The sequence below is a fragment of the Phyllobates terribilis genome, unplaced genomic scaffold (assembly GCF_046119375.1).
Source record: "Phyllobates terribilis strain yellow unplaced genomic scaffold, ASM4611937v1 Scaffold_2__4_contigs__length_985480577, whole genome shotgun sequence".
Classification (NCBI taxonomy): domain Eukaryota; kingdom Metazoa; phylum Chordata; class Amphibia; order Anura; family Dendrobatidae; genus Phyllobates; species Phyllobates terribilis.
In genome coordinates, this window is record NW_027362762.1 from 684344204 (window position 1) to 684360645 (window position 16442).

General features: G+C 44.6%; 1 protein-coding gene across 1 annotated transcript in view; it reads right to left on the reverse strand.

Annotated features, from left to right (window-relative positions):
* MAPKAPK2 (MAPK activated protein kinase 2) overlaps positions 1-15178 on the reverse strand; it is a 57619-nt gene extending 42441 nt beyond the window's left edge. Inside the window, exon 1 of the mRNA XM_073666936.1 lies at positions 14649-15178. Within this exon, the coding sequence (XP_073523037.1) occupies positions 14649-14852 (204 nt within the window). The 5' untranslated portion in view covers positions 14853-15178. The remainder of the gene's footprint in view (positions 1-14648) is intronic.
* Between the last annotated feature and the right edge of the window lie 1264 nt (positions 15179-16442).

Below are 16442 nucleotides of genomic sequence, written 5' to 3' on the forward strand. Positions count from 1 at the left end.
CGACGCAGAACGCAGTCAGTACTTTGTAGAGAGGATGTCGCCAGCAGAGGGGCTGGAATTTGAGCTCCGCCGCACACCTCCACACCGCTAGGACCAGCTATTTGTACAGGGAAAGTGTAGAATCGGTCCTTCTGTTTCCCGACCTCGAGGGCCACAAAAGGACATGGCATGCGGGATTCAGCCCTCAGGCCTCAAGTTTGACACCTCTGATTTAAGGGGTTGTCCGTCCACCTCTGACAAATTTTATTCTTTCCCTTTTATATAAATGCAAAATTGGGTTTCATTACAAGTGTTGCACAGTTTGGCTAATACAGGTTTTGGTTTCCCTGCACATTTACCTTTGATGTGGTCTGTGGTGATTAAACAGCTAAGAGGACCTCAAAAAAGAAAGATAAACGGAGTTGGAAACTCCATCGGACTGTTACTGGTTGAGCATCTTTCTGCGAGCTCGTTTTAACTCCTTCTGCAGCCATCAATAGACACAGCAACACAGACGACATAGAAGTTAAAAAGGTACAAAAGGGGTTTCCTATAGGTTTATAAATCTGCAATTTAGACTTTTTTGGGGGAGGTTGGATTGCATATTACTACTTGCATGTTATTTTTACCAAAAGAAAAAAAAAAAAAAAAAAGTTATGGCTTTTGGAAAGAGGGTGGAAAAAAAGCACAAAAATAAAGTAGCCACCTGGTTCACAGGATCTTTAACAGGGTTGAACAAGACAGAACATACAAAACACAAATCACCAATAATGCTAAAAAGATATGCAAAATATTCTATCAAGTTCCCAGCCACGGCATCGCTGAGAGGGGTGGAGCAGATGAGGTGCGAGAACCATGACACTACAGATCTTACCAAGAAACTTCCTCTAGAAAAACCCTTAAGTGTTCTTCTAACATTCATTGAGAGGAAACTCCTCGGCTTCACCACATGACAGCAAGGTGAAGACAGACAAGGCTGTTTATTGCGCAATAGCTATAAAAATACCAGAGAATCGGAGAGGGGAAATGAGGAAACGGGCGACAAAAATAAGACCTAACCTTGTGATGGAGACCGAACAAATGAGATCAGCAAAAGTGAGAAGAAATGAATGTACAGTAATCCGATCTCATGTGTCCCATCAACATAGTGACAGAGGGAGCAGCACAGGCCATTGATGTCATTGAAACGCACACAGCGCTGGCAAACAAGGCTGTCACCTGACCCCGGGTCATTCCGGCTCCCACAGAATAGTCGTCACTGAAGGCCTACCTCAGCCGCTCGGATCATAACTCCTTGTCAGGAAGAAAGAGGACATTGCAAAAGAAATAAAGAAAGATTCTAACATGTCTTCAAAACATACATCCATGACACCACTGAGTGACAGGACACCGCAGAGGTTTATATACAGGCCTGATCGGGTCATAAAGCAGCTGGAGGAGCCTATGTCTTCAGTAGAGGTCATCTATACAACTATTCATCTCGAATCATCTACTCAAATGCTCACCCAAGTCTAACATCTTATAAACATCAGACACCCCTGCTATCAAGACACATCCAAGTCAGGACACCCCCCATATACATGATAGTATATGGAGTTTTCTTATGTCAAATGTTCTACAATCATGTGCAGAACTACTCCATTCTCAAAGTGTCCGTCAGAGATAGCCAAGAGCGGAGTTCGTCTGGTCATCAGGGCTCCCATAAGAATGAATGTTGTGGCGGTGCAGGTGACTGACCAAGGCTCCTTTCAGAACCATAGTCTTCAGGATCAGTAGGGGTCCCAGTGGTCAAGAAGCCATCTCCTAACCCATAGATAGCAGATAATTTCCAAACTTTAGACAACCCCTTTAAATGTGTGGTAGTTGGGGTGCCAGAGGTGGAAACTGCACCTGTGCATGAAGAATCAAGAGATAGTGTGACTATACCCAGTTATATGGACATGTCGATACGTACAGCTCAAGGTCATGGTATGGCGCTGCAAAGACATCTCATAAGCTATGTTTACTCCATACCGCTGCTACATTGTGGCATAAGGTTGTGTTGCTGCCCACATTCATTTGCATTATGCCCATGTACCGAATGACTGGCAGGTCATCTACTATGGTATAGTTGAGGATTAGGGTGGTAAAATGACCTGACAGGTTCCCTTTAATGCCTCACGTGGCAGCATTAATCTTCCCTGCATGTTCCTGGCAACAATTAATCACAAGTTGCCCTGAGCTGGTCTCACAGAACAGAGGCACAATTTGGGCTCTGACCCAACACTGCAGACAGTGTAATACTCTGGCAAGCAGACAGCATTAGCCTGCTTAACCCTCTCGCCTCCAGCTCATCTCTGACAAGGTAGACTGTTAGAGATTATGTAACCGAATATTTCCTGTAAATACTTTCCATAGAAGCAGGGCGGGCCTCTAACCTGCCCCTTCTGGTATGGTCACAAGATCCTGCACCTTGTATTTAAGAGATCATAATTAGATGCTTCATCCAGTATACACACACCGCCAAGCACATGCTACTTGTCACAGCACAGCCAGCATTTAAAGTGAAAGGCTACAATTAGAATATACACAAAGAGGGTGAAATAAGTATTGAACACATCACCAATTTTCTAAGAAAATATTACTAAAAAGGTGCTATTGACATGAAATTCTCACCAGATGTCGGTAACAATCCATCTAATCCACACAATAAATCAAGCTATAGAGGTCCATAAGTTAAGTTGTGTGTAATAATGAGAAATGACTCAGGGAAAAAGTATTGAACACGCTTACTGAAATGTATTTAATACTTAGTACACAAGCCTTTATTGGTGATGACACCTGTATGGAGAAACTAGTTGCATGCATTGCTCAGGTGTGCTTTTGGCCCATTCTTCCACACAAACTCTTCAAATCCTGGAGGTTCTGTGGGCTCCTTCTATGAACTCTGAGCTCTAGTTCCTTCCATAAATTTTCTATTGGATTCAGGTCAGGTGATTGCCTGGGACATTCCAGCAGCTTTATTTTCTCTCTGAAACCAATTGAGAGTTTCCTTGGCTGTGTAACATCTTCATTCTCTTAAGAAGGCAATATTTTCTGCTATGGAATAGTACATTAAGTATCTAGTGGGGACTGAGTATAACGACGTTACACACTAGTCACGGGAATGTTTTATATAATATTTAATTGTTGGTGTTTGATAATATTGATATCAACTACATTGTTGCATGCATATAACTTCAGGGACTTGTCTTTTTCCTATATAGCTCACTAGTCTCCATATACATCATTATCCCCAGCTTTTCCCATATACATCACTTTCCACCTAGCTTTTTTCATACACTTCACTATCTACCCGGCTTTCCTATCTCCTCACTGATGGCTTATAGAGTAAGTTTGATCCAAACACTTGAATACGCTTACATTGTTACCGGCTATATTATGTGGAACATCGCATACCTGACCCTAATAAATGGAAATGACATTTCAGAGTCTTTGATGGACTGGATGAAGTGTGGCTCCATTTCCTCATATTGAAACGGTGAGGTTTCCTGTATGTTATATCCCTATGGGTTCTTTTTTTTATCTATACAGTAAAAAGGTTTGTATATATGTACATATTTCTTTTTAAAGTGATTTTAACATTGTTTATTTGATATTCTAGATGGTTACTATGACTACTGGGATGAGCCCAGAGGAGGAAGAAGTGGAGCCCATTAATCCTGTGGGATATAAAGCGGTGTTTGTGACGGTATTTTAGGCTTGAGAGAGGCCACTTAGCGAAACGTTGCTTTATTTTTGTCTCCTCACTGATGTGAGGTTTTAAAACATTTTGTTAGAAAAATTGGATTTTTATAAGGATCTCTATTGTGCCTCTGATATCTTTGGATTCAATGGCATTAGTATGTTTCGCAACAATAAGGCAATAAGGTTGCAGAGGTCTTGAGACAGCTTTACCCATGATGAAACGTTTCTTGCGTGGCACCTTAATAATGAGACACCTTTTTATAGGCCATCAGTTGAACCAGATGATATTTTTCACTCAGTGGCAGGATTTCTAATTACGGATAGATTTCAGCTGGTGTCATGACTTTTTGCACCTCTCTTCATGTGTTCAATACCTTTTTCCCCTGAGTCATTTCTCATTATTACACAATTTATGGACATCTATGGTTTGATTTCTCTGCATGTGTGAATTGGAGGAGTTGTTACAGACATCTGGTGAGAATTTCATGTCAATAGCACCTTTAGAAGTATATTTACTTATTGGTGAGGTGCTCAATACTCATTTCACCCGCTGTATGTATATAAAGCGTAACCAATGTGAATTTGTCCAATGCATTTGAAATGACAAAGAGCAACTTTGCAAATCACTTTAGTTAAAAAGGTTATTGTTTAAGGTCTACAGGTCCTATGCAGGCCTATGGGTCACCATGGTAACAAAACACAAGGTAGCTGTACAGTGTGATCCAGCTTTCATATTGCAGCCCAGCTACATCCCCACACTCTATGAATCTACCACGTGTGTGTTAGTAAGTAAGGAGCAGATGGCTGGTTTGAAGTCTGTTACCATGTAGACATTTAGGTCTTTGTAGAATGTAGGAGCAGATAATGATGTGGCCACAAAGGAGGGAGTGAAGATTCATTCTAAAAAAGGGTTTTCTGAAACAATACAGCATCATGGTATGTGCAGACAACATCTTTCTCAGGCGGAATCCACTTTGGAGGAAAAAAAAAAAAAAAAAAAAAAAACACACACCCCTGACAAAGCACTAGCTAAAAGCTCAAAAGAAGAAACCTGTACATTTCGATGTAAAAACAACTTGCTGTTCATATGTTCAGTCATTTGAGCAACTTAACCGTTTCAGGTTTCCAAAGACAGCAATAAATTAAAGAGAATCAGTCACCAGGTTTTTGCTACATAATCTGAGAGCAGCATAATGTAGAGACAGAGACCCTGATGCCAGCAGTCACTTACTGAGCTGATCGCGGTTTTATCAGCAGGAGATAATCCAAACTACAGCGATGTTATCATTAGGGGACAAGTAAACCTGCTGCCATGTAGTCCTCCATATTCATGAATTCTATATAACTGCCCAAACCTCTGATTGGCAGCTTTCTGCCTATGCACAGTGTACACAGACAGCTGCCAATCAGTGGTGTAGGCAGGGTTTTACAGAGCTGAGCATTCAGAGAACTGCTAGATTTACAGCAGGTAAAACAGTGATTTTTATCACAACTGCAGCAAGTAGCCCAATAAGTGACACATTGTGGGAATCAGGGTCTCCGCCCCAACATTATGCTGCTCTCAGATGGGGTAGTAAACATCTACAGATTCCCTTTTTTGAGTGGATCATTCTTGAAGATGCACTCCTCCTCCCATTAAAGTTTTTTTCCTCTTAATATATTGCAGTCATCATATTATATAGCACTGTGTACTTACAATTGCTCATTTTTTCCTTCTACATAGAGCAAAGAGAAGAATTAGCTATGTAGAAACAGGATGTCTCTTGTTCCTACATTTATCATTCCCCTCTTCACCTCCTGACCCAGCTGCTCCCTCCTCCCCCTGCCAGGGACTTTTGCAGTGACTTATGACTCATACAGGGAAAAAAAAAAAAAAAAAAAAAAAAAGAGAGACCTCCTATTTTTTACATAGAGCTTTGAAGGATTCAGCTTGTCAGGTCTATGACATCAAGTGATTAAAAAATTATGGAAAAACAGAAGAACTTACTGGGTAGAAAGGCAAAATGAGCAATTGTAAAAACACAGTTCTATATAATATGATGACTGCAATATATAGAGGATAAAAATGTAGATGGGAGGAGTGCTTCTTTAAGGCACTTCCCACTCTGAAGATTTATAATAGAAGTCAATGAGAAAGCTAAAGGGAGACCCAGAAGACACCCAGGCATCTTTTTGAGCATTTTGCCAGTATTTTTCGCTCTAGAAACAGATAGTGGTTTCTTCATTGTTGAATGGAGTTAGCAAAAGGGACCAGAGAAAAAAACTAAAAAACACATTTTAAACATAAATAAACTATGCTCCTACAAGTTTGCTGAATTTTTTTTTTACTTTTTTAAACAGTATTGGCATAGCTTTTATTTCTCGAAGAGAAGAGGGAATATCTGCTTTTTGCACTGGCCACAAGCAGTCTCGACCATAGAAACAATGGGGGCGGCTATCAGCGCAGTTTTAGTAATTTCCATAAAAGTGGAGTCCCGACAACTGGAGGCCACCGCAGAGACAGGTATCCCTAAAATACCCTCAAAAAGAAAGAAATAAAATATGCTGACTAACACGTCCACTCCACCACAAATACACATAATCTGGTAACTCCATTAAAATGTGACATTTTCCTGGACTATATGTAGTGAAAAGCGAAAAATGCAGGAAACAGTAGATCATTACTAGATTACAACAATAAAACTGAACTGGGAATTTTCAACTTTTTTTCATTATTTTGCACTTCAGACACAACAAAGAAAAGAAAAGGAGGGGGAAGTTCCAAGTAGTCAGCCAGGACTGACATCACACACAAGGAAAGGAAAAGATCACATGTTCACAATAAATCGAAAAAAGGCAATGAGAAAGGTGATATTAGTTACATCAATGTATCACTATCACCATAAGTTGTACTGTCCATGCATACTGACGCGGTCAGCAAAGACTGGCTAGGATATAGGCATTATGGAGTTGGTCTCCCCTATAACAGCCTTTTTTCTTTTCGGAAGGCTTTCTAAAAGATTTTGGAGATGTCTTTGGGAATTTTTGCCCATTTATCCAAAAGAGCATTTGTGAGGTCAGACAGGGATGTTAGAAGAGAGAACCTGGATCACTATCTACATTCTAGTTCAGCGCAAAGCAGTTTTATAGGACTAGGGTAAGGGCTTTGTGAGGGTCAGTTAATTCTTCCTCACCAAAGCCACCCAACCATACCTTTAATCGATCTTGCTTGTACATTGGGACAAAGTCACGAAATAGAGAATGGCCTTCCCCAAACTGTTCACACAAAGTTGGAAGCATGCAGTTATCCAAAATGTCTTGGTATACTGAATCATTAAGATTTCCCTTTACTGGAACGAACAGGCCTAGGATGACCCTCGATAACCCAATATCATTAACCCTCCAAACTTTAGAAATGGTACAATGCAGTCAGGCAAGAAAAGAGTGCCATTTCTGAGAGTCGCCAGGTCACTCCACATGTAGTTATGTGGCCATTTTTATGCATGTACGTGTTGTAGCAAAGCCAGGTAGGCAAGGATTAAATCCTAGCACTGCAGGTTCTGATTAGGTGCACATGGATATCTATGACTAGAACCAGGCCATGTGTTCACTGGTCAGTCAGCTGGGGGAGCTGAGAAGAGTGGATTTGTGTTGGAGTTTAAGAGAGACAAACTAGAATCTCTGGAGAAGAGACTGCACTAGCTGTGTGCGCCAAATTAGTAGCTACGGACGATAGCGCTGTGCGACCGAACCGTGTCAGAGTAGCCAGGGTCTGTACTGCTGAGTTAGCGCCAGGACAAGGCTAGGGATTTAGGTTTATGGTTTTGCTGTACTGTGCAGCCAGTTGAAACAAACAATATTCCGTGTGTGATATAAAAAAGAAAAAAAAAAAAAAATCTTGTGGCTTCGTGTTCCAAGCGGCTACCAGAGAGAGTGGACCCCTACAATGTGTGTGTGTCAATGTATCCGTTACAGAAAGCCTTCATGTATGTGATATTCAGAGATGTCCAGAGACAGATTAATAGTTTGCTCCAACACTCTCAGACATCAATTTCAGTCTTTGGGAAAAAATATTGCAACATAAAAATAGATCTATACATACTGTGCTACAACATAAATAAAATTAATGGGAAGCAGTCAGAATGGTTTAAATACGTTTTTTGGGGGGTTTTTTTTAGACTAACTTCAGCAGGCTCCTTATGACAAAGGATCCCCCAATCACAACAGGCTATGTGACATCACCTATTGTGAACCCTTTGTTACCAGCTGTGTTTAGAGTTGTTTACCTGTTCTTGTGAGGGGGCGCAAGGTCAGATGTGACAGCTGACCCTCCTTGTCCTCCCTTCACAATGACCTTTCCAAAGGCACATTAGATACTTCAATACAAAAAGGTAGTCAGCGTATATGTACATGTGTTGTTTCCTGAAACAGGAAGTTAAGAGTCTAAAAAGGCCCCAGTGACCAGTAAGAAAACTACAAGATTTCTATTTTCATACCGACTGATATAAAATAAATAAATTTAAAAAAATAAATATATATTTAAGCACAAAAGCCAGATTTAAACAATTGGTCATTTTAAGATACCTTCCCTTTAACCCCTTCACCACCTTGGTTTTTCAGGGGGGGGTTTTTGCTCCCCTTCTTCCCAGAGCGATAACCCTTTTATTTTTCCATCAATATGGCTGTATGAGCAGGACTGTGGAGCCAAACCTTCGACTCCTCAATTTCCATGACACTGACTCCGACTCCCTCATACATGGCTCATGTGTAAGTGATAAATTTACTGTAGCACAGATTCATCGCAGCTAAAAGTCTAGACCCTTAGATCAGGAATAGGACAGACATTTATAGGACATTTCATAACTCTCCCAAATTCTTATGAAAAAAATATTCCCCATAAACTGCATTGAACTAATGTACCCAATTTATTATATATTTTAGGAGTTGGAGTCGGTCCATTTTATACTGACTCCACAGCCCTGCGTGTGAGGGCTTGTTTTTTGTGGGACGAGTTGCACTTTTGAACGACACCATTGATTTTACCATATAGTGTACTGGAAAACGAGAAAAAAAAAAATTCCAAAACAAGTGCAAGTCCACAGCTGATTTTTGGGCTCTTTTTTACCATGTTCACTATATGGTAAAACTGACCTGCCATCATCATTCTGCAGGTCATTACGGGTTCGTAGATACCAAACATGTACAGGTTCTTTTTTATTTAAGTGGTGAAAAAAAAATGTCGCCATTTTCTGAGAACTGTAGCGTCTCCATTTTTTCAGGATCTGGGGCTGGGTGAGGGCTAACTTTTTGCATCGATACAATCTTTTGATTGCCTATTATTGCAATGTTGCGGCGACCAAAAAAACCTAAATTCTGGCGTTTTGATTTTTCTCGCCATGCCGTTTACCGATTGGATTCTTTTTTATATTTTGATAGATCAGGAGATTCTGAATGCAGCGATACCAAATGTGCATTTTTTATTTTCTTTTATTGTTTTGAATGGGGCAAAAGGGGGGGGGGGGCAGTTTGATTTTTTTTTTTTTTTTTTTTTAACTTGCTTCAATAGCTTGAAACTGCGATCTTCTGATTGCATGTGCTACACATAACAGGGATTTAGCAGCCACTGGGTGGCGCTCATTGCAGATCAGCTATGACAACCACAGGGGTCTCCTTCAGACACCTGGTTGTCATGCCAACCAATCAGAGCCCGCATCAAAGAGGGGGAGGCGACCTATGACATACATACACGTCATAGGTCATAAAGGGGTTAAGGATGGATTCACACTAGCGTTTAGTGTTCCGGCGTTTTTCACTTTTGTTTTATGAACAGAAAAACAAAAGCTCAAGTAAAAACGCATCCATGCTATGACTGATACAAACTGCATCAAACAGATCCCATTTACTACAATGGGCAGCTGTTATTTTAATGGAAAAAGAGTGCGGCATGATGCGCCTTTTCTTCCAGCAAACAGCTGAACCCTCAGTGGAGCCCACTAATGGTGCCTCTGGCACAAGTGTGAGCCTATTCTGCCGTCTGGTAGAGGTCACATTTATTTTCATGTGCACAGCAAAAGGGAAGCAATTGTATTTCAAGTACATCCTGATTTTGGAGTAGATAGTTCAATGGTTCATGGTTTTTATTAATATGTAAATGATCTTTTGAGATCTATGGGGGGTGAACACTGATCTCCCTGAGAATCTGCCTCCAGAGCATATTTTAGATGAAAGGGGCATTACCAATATAATGACTGACTATCTACTCTCCTGATCTTACTGCAGAGCTGTGTGATTATAGCCCACACGGGGCAGCAGCGCAGCCAAGCCCACACGGGGCAGCAGCCAAGCCCACACGGGGCAGCAGCCAAGCCCACACGGGGCAGCAGCCAAGCCCACACGGGGCAGCAGCCAAGCCCACACGGGGCAGCAGCCAAGCCCACACGGGGCAGCCCAGCCTTGTCTCATAACAAAACACATTAGCAGCTGCACTTCTCATCGTGCTTCAGCTTCCATCTCACATGTAGTCGGGGTGGGCAGTACAGCAGAGCGGAGCTTTGTCTCATTGCAAACACATCGCTTTTGTAGCTCTCCTATCACAGTGAGGTAGCGTTCAACCATGAGAATACCCCTTTAATGAATATCAAAAACGACCCCGTTACACAATCTACAACACATCACTGTGTTTTAACATGGACATAACATTCATAGGACAAATGAAAAAAGTTACCACTTACCAAGCGGCTCCTGCAAACCTAACAGATAAGTTCCTCACACTATCAATCTGACCAGTTAGGAAGCATAAGAGATTGTGGATCCATTTCATTTGCTTAATTTCCTCTCCAGTAGACCTCGCTACTTTCAATTACTCTTTTCCTATCCCTCCTCACTGAATTTAGGCTTCGCATTTTGCTAGTGGCCTTGTCACTTCGGGTAGCATAAGGCGGTACCTGCAGCCCATTCAGGGTGCACAGATAGTCCAGTTCCTCCATGGTGGTACATCTATAGGAGTCATCACAAGAAGCTTTGCTGTGTCTCGTGACAGTCTCAGGAACAAGGAGCAGATAACAGTCCTCAGTGGGTTACACAAGGAAAGCAGGGCAGGGTGGCAAAGGGGCATTAACTAAGCAGAATAGGTATCTGCTCCTCTGCACTGCACAATGACTTCTAGTGGCTAATGAAGTGCAGCTTTATGACCAAACAGTCAGATAGATTCCATGAAGGTAGCATGAGGGCCTGACAAGATGACGTGGGACTTACCCCCACAGCCCAGCACCATGCAGCTTGATTGGCATTCTCCGTAGCACACCGAAGTTGGCAGGTTCACCATTGGCAACTTATTCATTTCACAGATGAGAGCAAGTTCACACTGAGCACGTGACAGATCTGAATCTGGAGATGCTGTGGTGACGGTACACTGCCTATCACATTATGCAGCATGATCAGTTTGGTGGTGGAGGGACATCTCGCATAAATCTCCATGTGAGAGCCAACAGTACCCTTGACTGCTCTTAAGTCAGGTGATAAGCAGTGGGCCCCAAGGTCCTCGAGGTGCCACACAACATCTATCCTCATGTGGCCAGAGTGTATAGGCAGTACCAGTATGATTTAACCACTGATGACATTGACTGGCCCTCACGTTACCAGACTTAAAACCTCTGGGACATTCTGTCTCAGTGCATCCGAAGACTTTAAGAAACACCACTGCCTGTCCAGGACATCACTGATAACCAGATCCAGGTCCAAAAGGTCATCCATAGGACACCACCCACAGCCTCCTTAGAAACATACTCAATGTCAGGAGTGTACACATAGGCACGCTGGGACCATACACACTACAGAGTCACATTATGAACTGCAGTGATGAAATTCAAGAAAAAATTGATCCATCTGTGAATTCAACTTTATACTGTTCGGGGTGATTTGTAATCAAACCCTCAGTGGGTAGAAGATCTAGGTTGCAATTGACCTTTGATGCATCATTTTGGTCTCAATGAATTACACAAGTTTATATCAGTAAAGATTTTCAACTTGAATCGTTCATTCATCAAGATCTGATGTGTGATTTCAGCGTCCTTCGTTACTTTTTTTATTTTTATATCTTTTAAAAAAAAAAAATCAGGGACAAGAGCCTAAATGTATGTAAGGAAAAAATTTGGACAGCAGATTCCTTTTCAAAACATTTTTATTTTAGGGTTAGTTGATGCCTGAGAATTACAACTGAACACCATCTTTAACATATAGACTATTTAGATGTTCTAACATTCCCCATCAGGAAAACGCCATTTCTGAATGAAGGCTCAGTGGGGACCCGACGATCCTTGTGAATCTGGCGGCATAAAAACAGGAAAGCTGTGGGCAGCCAAGCACATTCCCATTAATAGCCTTACTCGGTGTCCATCCCAATATCTTTGGCAAATAGATAGCAGACCTGAGCAGAGGACCTCCCTAATGAAATATCAGTCCATCTTATCCTATACCAGCTGTTCCTCTTAGAAATTTATGAATGAATTGGGTGTCCCAAATTGAGGGAGTGTTCAAATCCACTAGAACACTAGTGCCACCCGTAGGAAGTAGAAATCCTAAATGTCAATATCGACCCTCTAACGAGCCTTGTCATATGACTTAGGATAAAAGCCAAAGCCAGAATCTCAATTTTCAGACACGGTGTTTCGGGGTATTGGCCCTCGTCAGTGCAAAGTGTGAGATCTGGTTTGGCTGGGTGAGAGGCATCTGACCAGGGTCCAAAGGGTAACGTTTCTCCTTGCGAAGAGTGACATGCCAGGCGACTTTTCAGAGGAGCATTGCGGCTTAAAAGTCTCCTCACATTGGCGTGTCAGGCTTGACATGTCACTCTCCGCAATGAGAAACGTTACCCCTTGGATCTCGCACTATATAGGGACACCGAAAAAATGGTAACACCCAGATGTCAATCCATTTTTAGCAGGAACAGCACAATGAAGGTCAATGAAATCATTTACCAGAATTGTTAAATGAAGAATTAACCAAAACAGACAAGTCAGGATGAGACAGACCCTTATTACAAGTAAAGAATACATGGAGTCAGAAGTTTACTACAATCAGTTTACACACAGTCTGCAGGTCAATCCCATCCTGACCCTGGAGGAGGACTCTGCATTTTGCCTACAGTAAATCGCTCTGTGATCGGTCATTCCTATCTATACTGCAGCAATAACAAAATGCCGCCTGTTTGGTGGATAACCGCAGATACAGGAAAATCATCAGATACTGACAAAATCACCCGAGGCACAAGACAAGGTGATCACTCATGTTCTAGAGGTCCGGTCCCGTCTAGACAGAGTATAAGAAGAAAAACCCTTCAATCTATCACTTTTCTACATGCAGTGATCCAGTCCACTACACACATACATAATGACGTAGTGGACACATTACTAGAGACAGCGCTCCATCTTATCTTACTATTAAAGGCTAAATAAGGAAACAGTCAACCAGTGGAAACGCTCAACGCTTCACCTGCTCCAATATCCGTGACAGGTGTCCCTGGCACAGCCTCTGAACACACACAGCACTGATTGGGCAGAGCAGCTGTCAAGCATTCTCTGCACTTGTCAGTCAAACACTTGTGGAGGTCTGCTACAGCCAAGCCACATCTCCCATCACCATCTCGGCCCCGTCCTAAAGAGGTCATTAAAGAACGCAGCAAACCCCTGGTGTACATCTGAGAACCTCAGCCCTGTGCAAGAGCTTCCTTTTCCTTATGACATTGTAACGTGCATTTTTTCTATAAAGAGGAATCTTCATAAATCATAAACGGTGCATAGACCGCCTCCACACCAAGCTCCTGCTAGCAGCACGTTAGCCCAGGCCATGAGCCAGGAACTCCTGTGACCAGCATCTGCTGCTTGTTACCATCAGGTACAGGCCACAGATACCAGGCTACGGCCATTATCAGGGTCTCCAGCATTGAAAGATAATGGAACAGTAGGACCCTCTCCTTAATCTTGAGGCTCTCACCATAACAAATACCTGCTCACAAGGGACCTGGGCCGCCCAGAAAGGAGTTCCTGCTGCCATTAGGGGCTCAAGCAGAGGTCCGTAAAACTCGTTCCGAGCACAGTCCGCAATGCACAGTCCCCACCCAACCCAACCTCAACAGCCACGTACACGCCTGTGGGTTCAGAGACCCAAGGACAATCCATGCTTGGCCATGTTTTACAGACATCTACATATGTCCATACAGGACCTGCCCAAATCCACTGACACTTAGGAGCTGCTACTCACAAGACAGATCAAAGACCATGGACCCAGTAAATCTTTAATGTTACAGATACAGGTGTCCCCATAACCCTGGAGCTTTCATAACACTAAAGACACCGACTCTGGTCCACCACATACATTGACCTTGGTTCACCATGAATGTGGATCTCATCCTACCGCCACATCCTCTGACCCCGGGTCACCATGAGTCTGGAACTCACCCTGCCACCACATCCTCTGACCCTGGGTCACCATGAATCTGAATCTCACCCTGTCACCACATTCATTGCCTCTGGTCTACCATGAATCTGGATCCCACCTTGCCATCACATCCACTGACCTGGTTCACCATGAATCTGTATCCCACCTTGCAGTCACATCCATGGACCTGGTTCACCATGAATCTGGATCCCACCTTGCCGTCACATCCACTGACCTGGTTCACCATGAATCTGGATCCCACCTTGCCGTCACACCCTCCAACCCTGGTTCACCATGAATCTGTAAACTCAGGATTACTGGTTGATCAGGATTCTGGATCACACACCACCACGGCCCTGCTCACAAGAAGCCATACCACCACCCGATGCCGGCCCAGGTCCTGTGTATACGAATCATACATAACCCTACACTGCACACCACCAGCAGCGGAGTGATGTCACGAATGACCACATGCCATCTGCTCCCCATTGTCACCAGAACCTGCCCCACCTCCACGCTCCCACATTTACCTTCAGAGCAAACTTCTCCCCGGTCTTCTTGCTGAAGATCTCCAGGACTTTGCCGTTGATGCCCAACCCCAGCACCTGGTTGGTGACCTTGTAGTCATCCGTGATGGCATTCTTCTTAATGGGTAGCGCAGACTTATACTGTGGCGCCGGCTGCTGCGGCTGCTGTTGCGGGGGGTTGAGGAAGGGGTGCCCGGGGTTCATCATCTTGGATCCGTGCGCTCTACCACCACAGAACACGGTATGGCTGTACCTGATGTAACCTTCCACCAATACTGCTGGGGAATACGTCCCACACACCGGCCCGTATCTAGCGACCGCCTAACACAACGATCGGTACATGTAGATCGTACGAGAAGCTCAAGCGAGGGCCCCGACAACAACCTGGGACCCTACAGACGAGTGGGGGAAGGGCCCCCTAATACTTCTCCCTACAGACGGAGCCGAGAGCAGCGGAGTCCGCTCCGCACCGACTTCTTGTTCCGATGCCGGATCACTTCCCCCGTGACGTCACAGCCTCGTATTCGACTTCAGCCGCCGCTCTTAAAAGGGCTACAGCTATACTTAAAGCGGCCACGTTGGAGGCGGGGTCCACAGTGGAGAAGCGGCTGTAAAACATATAGATGTCCATGATACACAATAATTACCTGACACAAAGAGTGGCTGTTGGGTGTCAGACAGTAATAGACATGTAGAGTGCTTAGGGGATGAAACAATTATATATCCCATAATGCAGTATTATCGCCCACTCCAAAACTAATAAAACCACTTTCCACGAAAAAAAGAAACCACTGAGTCCTTTACTGCACACAGAGCAATGAGCTGACGTCTCATAGGCCCACAGCAGCCTGCGGCCTACAGGACAGAGCGCAGTGTGGATTTACCTGTATCGGCGTCATGTGGTCGTTGGCGTAGTGGCACTTACCCAGAGAGTCCGGCTATGCACCTGTCCTGGTCTCCTGGCTGGGTGTCCCGGAGAGTCCGGCTATGCACCTGTCCTGGTCTCCTGGCTCGGTGTCCCGGAGAGTCCGGGCTATGCACCTGTCCTGGTCTCCTGGCTGGGTGTCCCGGAGAGTCCGGCTATGCACCTGTCCTGGTCTCCTGGCTGGGTGTCCCGGAGAGTCCGGGCTATGCACCTGTCCTGGTCTCCTGGCTGGGTGTCCCGGAGAGTCCGGCTATGCACCTGTCCTGGTCTCCTGGCTCGGTGTCCCGGAGAGTCCGGGCTATGCACCTGTCCTGGTCTCCTGGCTGGGTGTCCCGGAGAGTCCGGGCTATGCACCTGTCCTGGTCTCCTGGCTCGGTGTCCCGGAGAGTCCGGGCTATGCACCTGTCCTGTTCTCCTGGCTCGGTGTCCCGGAGAGTCTGGGCTATGCACCTGTCCTGGTCTCCTGGCTCGGTGTCCCGGAGAGTCCGGGCTATGCACGTGTCCTGGTCTCCTGGCTGGGTGTCCCAGAGAGTCCGGGCTATGCACGTGTCCTGGTCTCCTGGCTCGGTGTCCCGGAGAGTCTGGGCTATGCACCTGTCCTGGTCTCCTGGCTCGGTGTCCCGGAGAGTCTGGGCTATGCACCTGTCCTGGTCTCCTGGCTCGGTGTCCCGGAGAGTCCGGGCTATGCACCTGTCCTGGTCTCCTGGCTCGGTGTCCCGGAGAGTCTGGGCTATGCACCTGTCCTGGTCTCCTGGCTCGGTGTCCCGGAGAGTCCGGGCTATGCACCTGTCCTGGTCTCCTGGCTGGGTGTCCCAGAGAGTCCGGGCTATGCACGTGTCCTGGTCTCCTGGCTCGGTGTCCCGGAGAGTCTG